The following is a 13014-nucleotide window of genomic DNA, read 5'->3' on the forward strand; positions in this document are numbered from 1 at the left end:
ATACATGTATTTAAGAGGTTAGCTTGTTTGGATATAAAATTATTTTACACAAGGCTAATACGCCAGCTTTCTTTTGAAGATATATAAATTCGGCATCATTAAAATCGTTGTTTTTTTAATCTTGCTTTGCTTTTGTTATGTGTTTCTGCTCATTACGCAGACTTTATTTTATTCTAAACTAGCCAACAAACAATTTTGCAGAACCTGCAAAGAGTGGTAAAATTACACTCAGCAACATCCTTTGACCGACGTATAACAACTGCTTCACTTAAACTTGGATAAGAAATAAGATAACACAAGTATTCGAGTAATATATTAAAAAAAAGTGTGTGGTACTCATACGTTTCTGCAGCGTTATAGTTAAATGTACTTTTCTCTCCAATTTGTGCTAATTTTATTTTGAAATAATATATTATTATAATTCAGACTTTCATAACACGGAACATTACTATCTTAATCATCATTTTATATTTGTAACAGGTCAATACACTGTTTGTCATATTTATTTTAAGACTACAAAAAAAGAAGAAATTGTTGTATAGTCTGGTGAAAGTTATTTTCTGTTGTCAAAATCATAAAAACTAGCAGAATAATAGAAAAGCTTCAGTGCAATGTATAAGAAAGAGTGATCGAGTCGATGATGTATGTCACGTTTTAACAATGACATTTTACACACCAGATCAATACAAGACACCGTACAGTAGTAAAAGAATGCAATTGAAGAGTCCTAACTGTTGATTAAATACAAAACTACACATGATAAAACAAAACCACTGTCTAGCTAACGAATACATGTATCATATAAAAGTGAGAAGAGGTAGCATAAATGCCAAAAAGACAACTCTTAACCAGATCAAATGAAATAGAATTTAACAACTATAGTTCATCGTATGGCATTCAACAATGCACAAAACCCCTACCAGTCAGCTATAAATGGCATTGCAATGACAAATGTAAAAACAAATAAAACGAGAAAACTTACGAGCTTATTTATGTTAAATAAAAACCATGAACGAAATACAATTATGATATACAACAGCAAACTTCAACCACTGATTTACAGGCTCCTGACAAGAGATAGACACATACATGTATAAAATAAGGCAACAGTAGTATACCGCTGTTCAAAACTCATAAATCCATGGACAAAAAACAAAATCGGGATAACAAACTAAAACCGAGGGAAACGCATTAAATATAAGAGGAGAACAACGACATAACACTAAAATGTAACACACATAGACAAAATCCCACGAGAATAATATATATAACATCAAAACCAAATACATGAATTTGGGATAGACAAGTACTTATCGCAATGTGAATTTACACTCAAAAATAAGAGAAAACAAACGACACAACGTTATAATGTAATATACACAGAAACGAACTATAAAACATGTTAAAGGAAAGTCACGGCAATACTAGAAAATCCTTGATATATCTCATATATCTCTTATTTTTCCTATGTGGACAAATTAAAGTCCAGTGTGGTTCATCATAAACTTTAAGACTGATTTGTCAATCATCTTTGAACCTTGTTAAATATCTAGCTATATATAGACACACCCAAAACAAGTGTTTACAAGTTGAAATCAAAATGATTTGTGTTATATTCACAAATGGATTGGAATTACGATGCTACTGTTAGTTTATGCAATTTCTATAGCCTTAAGCTTCTTTACAAACGTCATATATAATTTATTCATTTGGACATGGTGTTTCAATTAACAGTTTCACAAACAATGATATAGGATTAATATAGTGTAACCAGATGATAATTTTAAAAAAAGGTTCTGTTTGTCAGCACAATCGTAAAAAATAATTTGCTGTAAAATTGAATTTTATATAGCATAATTTGACATTCTAGGAACTTTTTTCTTTTTGATGAGTGTTATAACGCAGACTAGGAAGAAAGCAACTATGATAACAGCTCCAATGCTTATTCCCACCAAGACCGCAATACTGAGGCCGTCTGTGTTTTCATCATCAAACCAGTATTGGTCATTTAGTATAGAAACGCTTATGATATTTGACAAATCGCCGGTATTGTTTTGATCATCAACTGCTCTTACTGCTATATAATATGTTGTGTTTGTTTGGATGTTTGGTATTCGAAAAACGAAAGACTCGGTTTCACCAGGTTCTTTCGGAATTATTCCAGCAGTAATGGTTTGCTGGCGTCCAGGGTCTGTTTTCAATTTTTGAAACTTATCAGAATATCGAATGTCGTAACTAGATGCTGCAAAATAAAAGTTCATAAATTGCATGTTACTTTGTTCAGGGATATTTGCATATTACGTATTTGGATTACGAATAATTGTCTCTTGTATTTCTGTATCTTTATCTTGATATATGTCTGTTTTATAGTAGACTGTTATGGTCTTTGGTCGTCTTTAGTTAATTGTAATGGCAATATTAATTTATTTTTCGATTATGTAACTTGATCATCCTGTCGGTATTTTCCGTCTCTCAATATGAAATTTGACGTACTTATAATTAATATATACAACTTTTCATGTACTTTTTTCTTTTTCATTCTGTTTGATTGTGTAATGCAGTACAGTTCCGAAAATGGTATTTCTTACAAAGTATTTGATGGACATCTGGGACTTATTAATAATATTTCATGCATTTGTTATTTGTTAAATTGCTTGCCTGCTACAGTCATGAAATGTTGATATTATCCAACATAGACGTCAGTTTTCCAAAAACAGACATTCTGGATCATAACCAGTTCCTGGTTGAAATATTAGTGAGATATGCACGATGTTTTATATATAGTTTTGCTCTCCAACGTCGTACTACATTTTTCTTTCCGCTTTATTTATTCGAGCTTCACTGGTGAGTCTCTGGTGGATAAAACACGCGTCCAGCGAATAACATTTTAATCCTTGTATGGTATAAAAGAGGGACGAAAGATACCAAAGGGAAATTCAAACTCACAAATCCAAAACAAACTGACAACGCCATGGCCAAAAACGAAAAAGACAAACAGAAAAACAATAGCAAACACGACACAACACAGAAAACCAAAGAATAAACAACACGAACCCCTCCAAAAACTAGGGGTATTCGTAAGTTCATGCAATTGTAGTTTTGCTACTGGGCGGATAAATGTTGCGTGAGTTTGACGTATGATAAAGAACAGTTTTTAAGGTGCTTATTCTTTGTTCTTGCTTTTGTTTATGACAAATTAGTAAGTGAATTCTATTAATAGTATGAAAGTTTATATTCTTTTTCTATCATTCCATGTTCTCTGAAAGGTTAAAAAGTGCGTATACCAGGTAAAGTGTGTCACCTGTCATGTTGCCTATGTCAAATAAAATCCCGGTTAACCCGGTATTTATGTATTGTCATAAACAAGGAAATGAGAAGACGATGGTGTTTGATAAAAAAAAGGAAAGATACTTGGACATGGTAGTGAACTCAATCTTAGTTTATTAATACAATCCCCTTTCGAATGTATGTCATACACATTTACAAATACTACACACAGATGTTCACTATTTCTTATATCAATCTATATTATTGGTGATAATTTACCATTTCCTTTATCTAAATCGTCGCCGACTGCATACCATGTTATGGTATATGTGTTGTCTTCGTTACTGATATTGGTTAACTGTAGAGTTAAAATTGGGGATGGTGGGATCAAATCAATATTTTTATCGAGAAGTGTATAATTTTTCACAGTTATTTCTCTAGCAAGAGCAACTCTCATGAATGGACTAATAGATTGCTCTTCAAAATCATCTGCAATAAAAAAAAAAATAAACAAGTAATACTACGAGTTAATGCTCACTGATGATACCCCCGTCCAAATAGTTGACGGTAAACAGGAAGTTGTTAAGTGATAAATCTGAAAACGCATCACAATGTTAAGTTGGCTCTTATAAACACAGAAATCCTTGTAATGTAGTTTCAGAGAAAAATGTGACGAAAGTTAACTTGAATGTCATTTGTAAAATGATGTAAGTGTTCTGTAAAAAGGAAGTTGTTGAGTGATGAATCTGAAAACGCATCACAAGGTATAGTTGTCTCATGTAAACCAAATTTTAATAATATTTATGATGTAGTTCCTGCGAAATATGCGACGAAACGTATTCATGGGATGGACGAACGGATGAACAGCTGCATTGGTGAATGGACGGACGAATACCGGACGAACGGACAGACAGAGGTAAAACTTGATACCCCAATTTTTTAAATCGGGGGTACAATTATATTTTTTTTTCTCATATAATTGGCTTCAATAAAAATTTACCATATAACCCAAACTGCTGACCTTCATGAGAGGTGTGCAAAAAAATCACAAATAGAGGGGCGAAAGATACCAGAGTGACATTCAAACTCATAAACTGACAACGCCATGGTTAAAAAGAGAAGGACAAATAGACAAATAAAAGTACACAAGACACAACATAGAAAATTAAAGACTAAGCAACACGAACACCACCAAAAACTGGGGGTGATCTCAGGTCCATTTTTTTTTTTAATCAAATGGAAGATTCTTTTTATTTTTTAGCACCGAACATTCTGAGATCCTGTACTTTTGCACAGTTCCACAATTCTTTATATATTTAGATTGTTTTTGTTGGTATTACCGTACACGTATACCCTTAAAACTTTGCATTTCAGTTGTAACGGAAATTTGGCAAAACTTTTAGGAATGTTTAGTCCTCAATGCTCTTCAACTTCGTACTCTATTTCGACCTTATGAACTTTTTTAATTCGAGCGTCTCTGATGAGTCTTTTGTAGACGAAACGCGCGTCTGGCGCATATACAAAATATCAATCATGGCATCTATGATGAGTTTATATACTACAAAGATCTGGTAATTTTATTAATTGCCACAATGATGTATGCCAACTTCATTTCAGGGATCTATACAATATTTTTTTTACAATATATTTTCTTGAATGTTTCAAGTTTGTTGAAACTCTACCCTTTAATTGCATTATAAATAAAAACAAATAGCTGTAAAGGTTTCTTCAAATAGATGATATCTCTATATATAGTTTAAAAAAATAACAAGTAACTCAAACATGCAAAGTAGCTTATTTTTTGCCTCGAAGTGCTGTTATATATATATACACATGATGCTTAGAACGAAATTGCCAATATACATATTGTATCAGTTTTAATAAAATACCGAAAGTAAAAAACAACAAACCAGTAAACTTTGTTCCAGGTGCCCTTGTTACTTCCACAACAACTTTTGCAGAGTATCCTTCTGCTATAACTTTGATACTTAGGCGACCGTTAGCATTCAATTCATTTGGTAGAATATAACAAGAGTATATACCATCATTCAATGAGACGTCAGCACCTAAAATGTTAAAATGTATATATGTATATAGATATGCATATTTGATTTTAGTATCCTACCTCATTTGAAAAGCAGCTGTCAGAATAAAGAATGCTGCACTTCTTAGGGAGTCTTTTTTTTAAACAGTGAAAGATGACCTAGATTTAAAGCTGGAAAAGAGAAATATAGTGGCAATACACAGGCTGAGGTCGTACAAACCTGGAGTACCACCAGTGATTGTTAAAGTGGTGAATAGTGAGCTAAAAACAGCAATTATGAGAAAAAAGAAACAAATGAAGAACCATGTGAAATTGTATGATGACATTACCATCAGAAATAGAGATATCATGAAGGGACTACGACACCATAAAGACATTGAGGTAGCATACTATTACAATGGAGCTGTATTTGGGACGAAAAAAGATGGGCTCCGAATCATTTTTGACATTTTTGATGATATAAGCTACAGAATTGAATATGAAAGAACCAAAGATGTGAACAACGAAAATGGTGAAAGTTAAATATCTTCAACTTTAACTGTGAAACTATTGGCATAAAAATTTCAATAGTACATTTTTGTCTTAAATATGATATATCATTATTATATGGGTTTTTTTGTTTTTTATTTCTATTATATCATGTCTATACTTAAACAAATAGTTTGTGTTTAATTTTAAACCAATATGTAATCTAAAACGCTAGATTGATTTTTAATAGACTATTTTCACATAAAATATACAATATGTGTATATAACAAATAACGATTTTTTGTTAAGTATCGATGATCAACTTTTTTTTTTTTGGAAACCATTTTAATGGAAATAAGAGGTAAAACTATAGCATTTAGTTGTTACAAGAACAGAAAAGAGAGGGACAAAGTAGAAATTCTTACAAAAGAGATTCAAAGGGCAGAAGAAAATATTAATAGCAATACTGACTTCCAGAGTCTTGAGGGAAAAACAAGAGCTTAAGGACATTAGAGGGAAAAAATAAAGAGGGAGTGTACTAAGATCCAAGGCAATATGGATCTCAGAAGGTGAAAAACCTAGTAAATATTTTTGTAATTTGGAATCTAGAAATTTTACGAATAAAATTATCCCAAAAGTACAAAAAGATGATGGAGAAATGATTAATAATCAAAAAGATATTCTCAAAGAGGTTAAATCTTTTTATCAAGAGTTGTTCTCAAAAAAAAATATTGTTAAAGATAAAATTAAGAATTTTGATACTGTTTTTGATAAATACAATGTTAACAAATTAAAAAATGAGGAGTCAGATAAACTAGAGGGTTCAATCTGTCTACATGAGGCATCAAATGTTTTAAAAGCAAGGAAAAATGATAAAAGTCCAGGATCATCAGGTTTTACAGCTGCATTTTTCAAAGTTTTTTGGGGGAAAATTGGTCCATTTGTTATAAGATCCATAAATTATGGTTTTGAAAAAGGTCAACTCTCCATTACACAGAAACAAGGTATAATTACATGTCTACCTAGAGGAGACAAACCACGACAGTTTCTTTAAAACTGGAGGCCAATTACTCTCCTTAATACTTCTTTCAAAATTGCATCAGGGGTTATTGCTAATCGATTTAAACAAGTATTGGGATTAATTTGATTGATCCTGATCAAACTGGCTTTGTTCTAGGTCGATTTATAGGATAAAACACAAGATTGTTATATGACTTGATGCAAATAGCAGAAGAAGAAAACCTACCAGGACTTGTAGACTTCGAAAAAGCTTTCGATTCACTATCATGGGATTTTCTACAAGAAGTATTAATTTTTTTTCAATTTTGAACAATCTATTCGTAATTGGGTGAGAATTTAACATTGAAAGGGGTGAACAAGGCGATCCGCTTTCTCCTTATTTGTTTATATTGTGTGCTGAAATACTAGCTACTTAGCTTCGCAACAATAAGAAAATAAAAGGGTTAAAATCTGTTAGTATTGAAAATAAATTGTCTCAATTTGCTGATGATACTGCTATTATTTTAGATGGATCTGAAGAATCTCTAATGAGAAGCATGAAAGACCTTTATTATTTTTGGGAAATCTCAGGTTTAAAAATTAACTACTGTAAAACCCAGGTTTTATGGATTGGCAGTATGATAAACAGTCAGAATGAACTTTGTACTAGCTTAAACTTATCATGGGGTAAACATAATTTTTCGTACCTTGGAATAGACTTTGATGTAGATTTATTTAAAATGATACGATTAAATTATGATAAAAAATTATTGGAGATTGAATCTGTTTTAAAGCAATGGAGCAAGAGAAACTTAACTCCAATTGGGCGTATAAGAGTGGTTAAAACATAGGCATTACCAAAGCTTATCCATCTGTTTTCATCATTGCCAAATCCAGACTCCAGATTTATTCAAAAACTTGATAACTTGTTTTATAGTTTTGTTTGGCAAAAACCAGTTGGTAAAGTTAAGAGAGAAACATTAGTGAAAGATTATTTTGAAAGGGATCAAAAAATGATTCGTTTGAAACCTTTCATAAAATCACTGAAATGTACATGGGTTAGAAGGTTGAATAATAATAAAACAAATTACAGGAAACTCTTGCTTTCTAAGAAATTGATTTTGATTTATTAGAAAATACAGGTGTCAAAAACATAGAAAAAAGTATGAATATATGCACACATCCATTTTGGAAAGATGTTTTGAGTGCCTGGAAAGAAGTTGTTGCATTAAATATTGAATATACATGGGAATATATTTTGAATATGCCTTTATGGTTTATTAAATGAGAAAATTAAAATAGAAAATGATGTTGTTTTCTACAAAGACTGGTATGACAAAGGTGTACACATTGTAAATGATTAATTAGATGAAGCTGGAGAATTTTTTTCTCTGACTAAATTTCAGGACGTGTATCACAAACGTACAGATTTTCTTGTGTTCAACAGTATTCACAACATTTTGTTAAAAATGCTGCATCTCCAATTAAGAACTGTTACCCAAGCATTCCTAATAATATCAAGATTTTTTTAGACATAAAAAAGGTTCTAAAGATGTGTACTTTATATTGAGAAAAAAATCTTACCGAACAAACAAATAAAAAGAAAATTATGGAAAAGTTTGGTGTCACTAATGATGAAATGAAACTCATTTATACACTTCCATTTAAAACTACTACAAATAGTAGAGCACAGTGGTTCCAATACCGGATAAACCGCTTAGTTTTGACTACTAATTATTTCCTGGAAAAGATAAAACTTGTACAAAGTCCTCTTTGTACTTTTTGTAATATACAACCAGAAACCATTATACACATATTGTGGGAATGTGAAGAAGTACAAATTTTGTTAGAAAATTTTGATAGATGGACTTCACCTACAGCACACATAACACTAAACTATAATTGTAAGACTTTTTTATTTGGTGTTTTTGATGTTAGAAACTGTACTGTACAAAATAAGATATTACTCTGTATTAAGTATTATATTTATTCAAGTCGATGTTTGAAAAAAGTTCTATCACTTCAGGCAATCAAACATTAGTTAAATGATCTGTACTGTACTGAAAAAACTGTAGCTATTTACAAACAAAACCAAGAACAGTTTGAGAGAGAATGGAATAGCTGGCTCTTTCTGTGTTTATACTGAAAACAATCACACAAATACATGAGACTTTTGTTTTTTTAAATTTGCTAATTTAACCTATAAATCTGGCTCTTTCTGTGTTTATACTGAAAACAATCACACAAATACATGAGACTTTTGTTTTTTTTAAATTTGCTAATTTATCCTATAAATCTGGCTCTTTACTTTCCATCTTTTTTTAATCAGAAACCATATAATAGTAGTAATTTATAGAGCAAACCGCAGATGGCCAATTCTTCTTTTTTTTTCCTAAAAATTTCAAACTTATATTTTGGGGTTTTTTTGTTGGGTTTTTTTTGACAAATTTTTGATTTTTTTCTTATATTTTTCTCTATCAAATTTTTTTTTTCTTCAAAATTTTACTATAGAAATAAAACAAAACATAGACAAATTAGTTTGCAGCAGAAAACTGAAACTGTTCTTAAGAATTAGTAATTGTAAGAATTGTTCAAATTAGCTTAATTATAATTATCTGTCATTGTAAAGAATAATTTATATACCTTTGTATATTATCATCATTATGCATTATGTGTTTTGATAAAATAAAATAAATATAATAAAAAGAATGCTGCACTTATTAATTCTTGTGTTTTACAGCGATCAAAGTCACTTCTCCATCATTTGGTCTTTATTGAAAAGAGAGTTATATCGTTTGCAATAGTACAACATCTTATTTATTTAGTATCACGATGTTGTGTCAGTCATCACCAGAGAGGTGTCTTTTTCATTTCATTTATAACAACCAAACTAATATGATAGACTTTAAAACGCACACACACTCATATATATACACACATTTAAATACGTTTACCTATAGCGTTGTCTTTCAATACAGTATTGAAACTATCTCCAATTTCATTCTCAATAACAGCCATGACTGTTGCATTGGTTACTGGCATTGATCCTTTGTAAACGGCTGCATATAACGGAAAGAGGAGACTTGCACTGTATTGTATTTCTGGCTCTGTATTCAAAACGTTTACTTGTAGAACAGCTTGTTTTGATGACACAGGTTTTGAAAAGATGCTTAGTGTACCAGATATATCATGTGTTGTAGAAGAGAGAAATACATCATAGTTTCCAATCTAAAAAATATGCATGTTTATGATGTGACTGTTGCAATCATACCGTTACAGTACAGGCTTGAACAGTGCATATTAACCATAAACCTTGACCTTTTTACCATGCATGTTATATAAGCAGGGTTAAGTGATTAATATTCCAGGTCATACAACCATATTAAGCAGTAAGTTTTATTCAAAGATCAATAATTGTACTGTGGATTCATTATTATTCGTGGGATACCAATTTTCGTGGATTTCGTTGTTACAGGCAAACCACGAAATCAAATGTTCAACGAATGACAAATTTTACGAAGGCGTGTATGCAGACTTCGGTAAAACCACGAAATTAAATATCCACGAATATGTAAGTTTCCCTGAATCCACGAAAATTGATACCCACGAATATAAATGAATCCACAGTATATGTAACTTTTGTATAGATTGATATGCAAAAAGTAGAATAACAAAAAAAAATCCGCAGAAAAATTAAAAAGAGAAGTCCGTTATCAAAAGGCAAAATGAAAACCTCAAACACGGCAAACAATTGTATAACAAATTGCCATATTCATGACTTGGTATAGACATGCTCACATGTAGAACATGGTGAATTAGACCTAATTGTATAGCCTGCTAAACCTCTCACTTGTATGGTAGTAGCAAAAAATTAAAAAAATAGTCATCATTGTAAATATTTTTCTGATATCATTCGAATGTTCATTTCATCGTTGATAGATAAAGGAAAAAACATATCAAGAAGCAAACAAAAATTACACAAATATTTTAAGAATTGCTTAGGTGTATTTTTTTTCTCTGAATTTTTACAAAATAAAGGCATGGGTAGCACAGTATTTTGAAATTGACGTCTTTGAAAAAAAACGATAGTAAATTGTGTTCTTTAAGTTATCTAGATATATATTCATCTTATTTACAAAACAATAAAAAAAAATCAACGTGTTTAGTGAAAACAATACAGGTACAGTGTACATCATTGTTGCATACCTGTGCGATACCTGGAATCTTGACGTAAATCACACTATTATCTCCTGCAGTGCCTATTTTGGTAAAAGTCATTTCTGAATGTTTTATTGTCAAATTAACATCCCTCACTACATGTGTCGTTAATTGAACGATGGTGTCTCTGCCAATGGTATCATCAATGACAAAATTTGTTTCAAATACTTGGTGTGTCGAAATGTCAGCATGTACAGTTTTTATCTAAAAATAAATACTAATTAGACATTGAACAAAACAATAAAAGATCAGTTAATAGTTCGTTTCAGGTGATTTACTATTTCCTAGATTGAAGATGCATAAAATTATTTCATTCAGAATTTTTATCCGTTGCATATAGACAAAACTATTATAATAATAATCAGTTTGAGTAATAAACAGACAGTACTACATGAACTATTAATTCTTTGCACATATTAAATCAACAAGAATCAGACACTTCGTGTATTCCTGTTCAAACCACAGCTGATTTAGTTTGAAATGTGATAAATATAAACAGCTTTTTGTTCATAATATATATTACATGGATATAATCCTACTTATGATTTTTTTTTTCAGATAGGAGCAAGCAACTGCTTTTTTATTATTTTCATTTCAACTATTTAAAAATGTGTTGAAGAAAAATGGAACAAGATTTTTTAATAGGAAGATGTGGTATGAGTGCCAATGAGAGAACTCTCCATCCAAATAACAATTTATAAAAGTAAACCATTATTGGTCAATGTACTGCCTTCTTTACGGATCCTTGGCTCAACCGAACAACAAGCTATAAAGGGCCCCAAAATTACTAGTGTAAAACCATTCAAACGGGAAAACCAACGGTCGTATCTATAAAAAAAAAACCCACGAGAAACCAGAAACACGTATAAAAAACATAAACAAACGACAACTACTGTACATCAGATACCTGACTTAGGACAGGTGCAAACATTTGCAGCGGGATTAAACAGTTAAACGTTTGGTACCAAACATTATCCCTTTTTCTGAAACAATAGTATAACATCACAACATAGAAAAACACACGATAAAATATCAAATTGGAAGACTAAACTCATAAACAACGTAAGTTAACACACTATGAACGAATAAATTTGATCTGCCTTACCTATGTTTCTATCTTATTTAAATCTGTTTTGTACCAAAAAATAACTTGTGGTGGAAATTCAATTTTTTTCCAAAGTGAAAGACAGGAGAAAGACGGAAATGTATATGGCAGGCTATTGTACAGTGAGTCATAATTTTTCAAAACTAGTCTATATATGCGCTTGAATTTTTACTTGATAACATCTTTGTTCGCTTTGGAGATTCCGTGTATCTTCAAGTTATTGGGATTCCAATGGGGACTAACTGTGCACCACTTATTGCGGACCTGTTTTTGTATTGTAATGAGTTACAATTTATGAATAAAATTAGCAAAGACCCATCGAAACAACATTTGATACAAAAATTTAACAATTCTTTTAGATATTTGGATGATATATTGGCTCTCAATAATGACGACTTAAGTATGGATACTAAAGAAATTTAACCTGGTGAACTTACTTTAGATAAAGCTAATACTAACAATGACCACTGCCCTTTCCTCGATCTTGATATGTATATCGTTAACGGGAAGCTTAATACAAAAAAATATGATAAAAGAGATGATTTTTCATTTCCTATCGTTAATTATCCATTTTTAAATGATGACGTTCCCTTGTCACCATCTTATGGTGTTTATATATCTCAACTTGTACGATTTGCTCGTGTATGTAACAACGTATTAGATTTTAGCGAGAGAATTTATGTATTACTGAAAAATTATTATACCAGGGTTTTCGATATCACAAACTAGTCAAAACATTTACTAAATTTTATCATCGGTATAAGGAAATAATTCGTAAATATAACTCATCATGCAGACATCTTATACGTTCAGGTATTTCACATCCAATCTTTTATTGTAATATTCTTTACAAAGCACAAAAATGTCAGTATTCACCTCAAAAGCTTACAAAACCTTTAAACATACTTACTAA

The 13014-nt window shown here is 30.9% G+C and overlaps 1 protein-coding gene across 1 annotated transcript in view; it reads right to left on the reverse strand.

Annotated features, from left to right (window-relative positions):
• Positions 1–1574: 1574 nt before the first annotated feature.
• The window catches only part of LOC143080676 (calcium-activated chloride channel regulator 4-like), a 30968-nt gene continuing 19528 nt past the window's right edge, over positions 1575–13014 (reverse strand). The window contains exons 9-13 of the mRNA XM_076256652.1: positions 10985–11200; positions 9733–10006; positions 5178–5333; positions 3547–3756; positions 1575–2242 (exon numbers count right to left, since the gene is read on the reverse strand). Of these exons, the coding sequence (XP_076112767.1) occupies positions 1845–2242; positions 3547–3756; positions 5178–5333; positions 9733–10006; positions 10985–11200 (1254 nt within the window). The 3' untranslated portion in view covers positions 1575–1844. The remainder of the gene's footprint in view (positions 2243–3546; positions 3757–5177; positions 5334–9732; positions 10007–10984; positions 11201–13014) is intronic.

This window comes from Mytilus galloprovincialis, chromosome 6 (genome assembly GCF_965363235.1).
Source record: "Mytilus galloprovincialis chromosome 6, xbMytGall1.hap1.1, whole genome shotgun sequence".
NCBI classification, from domain to species: domain Eukaryota; kingdom Metazoa; phylum Mollusca; class Bivalvia; order Mytilida; family Mytilidae; genus Mytilus; species Mytilus galloprovincialis.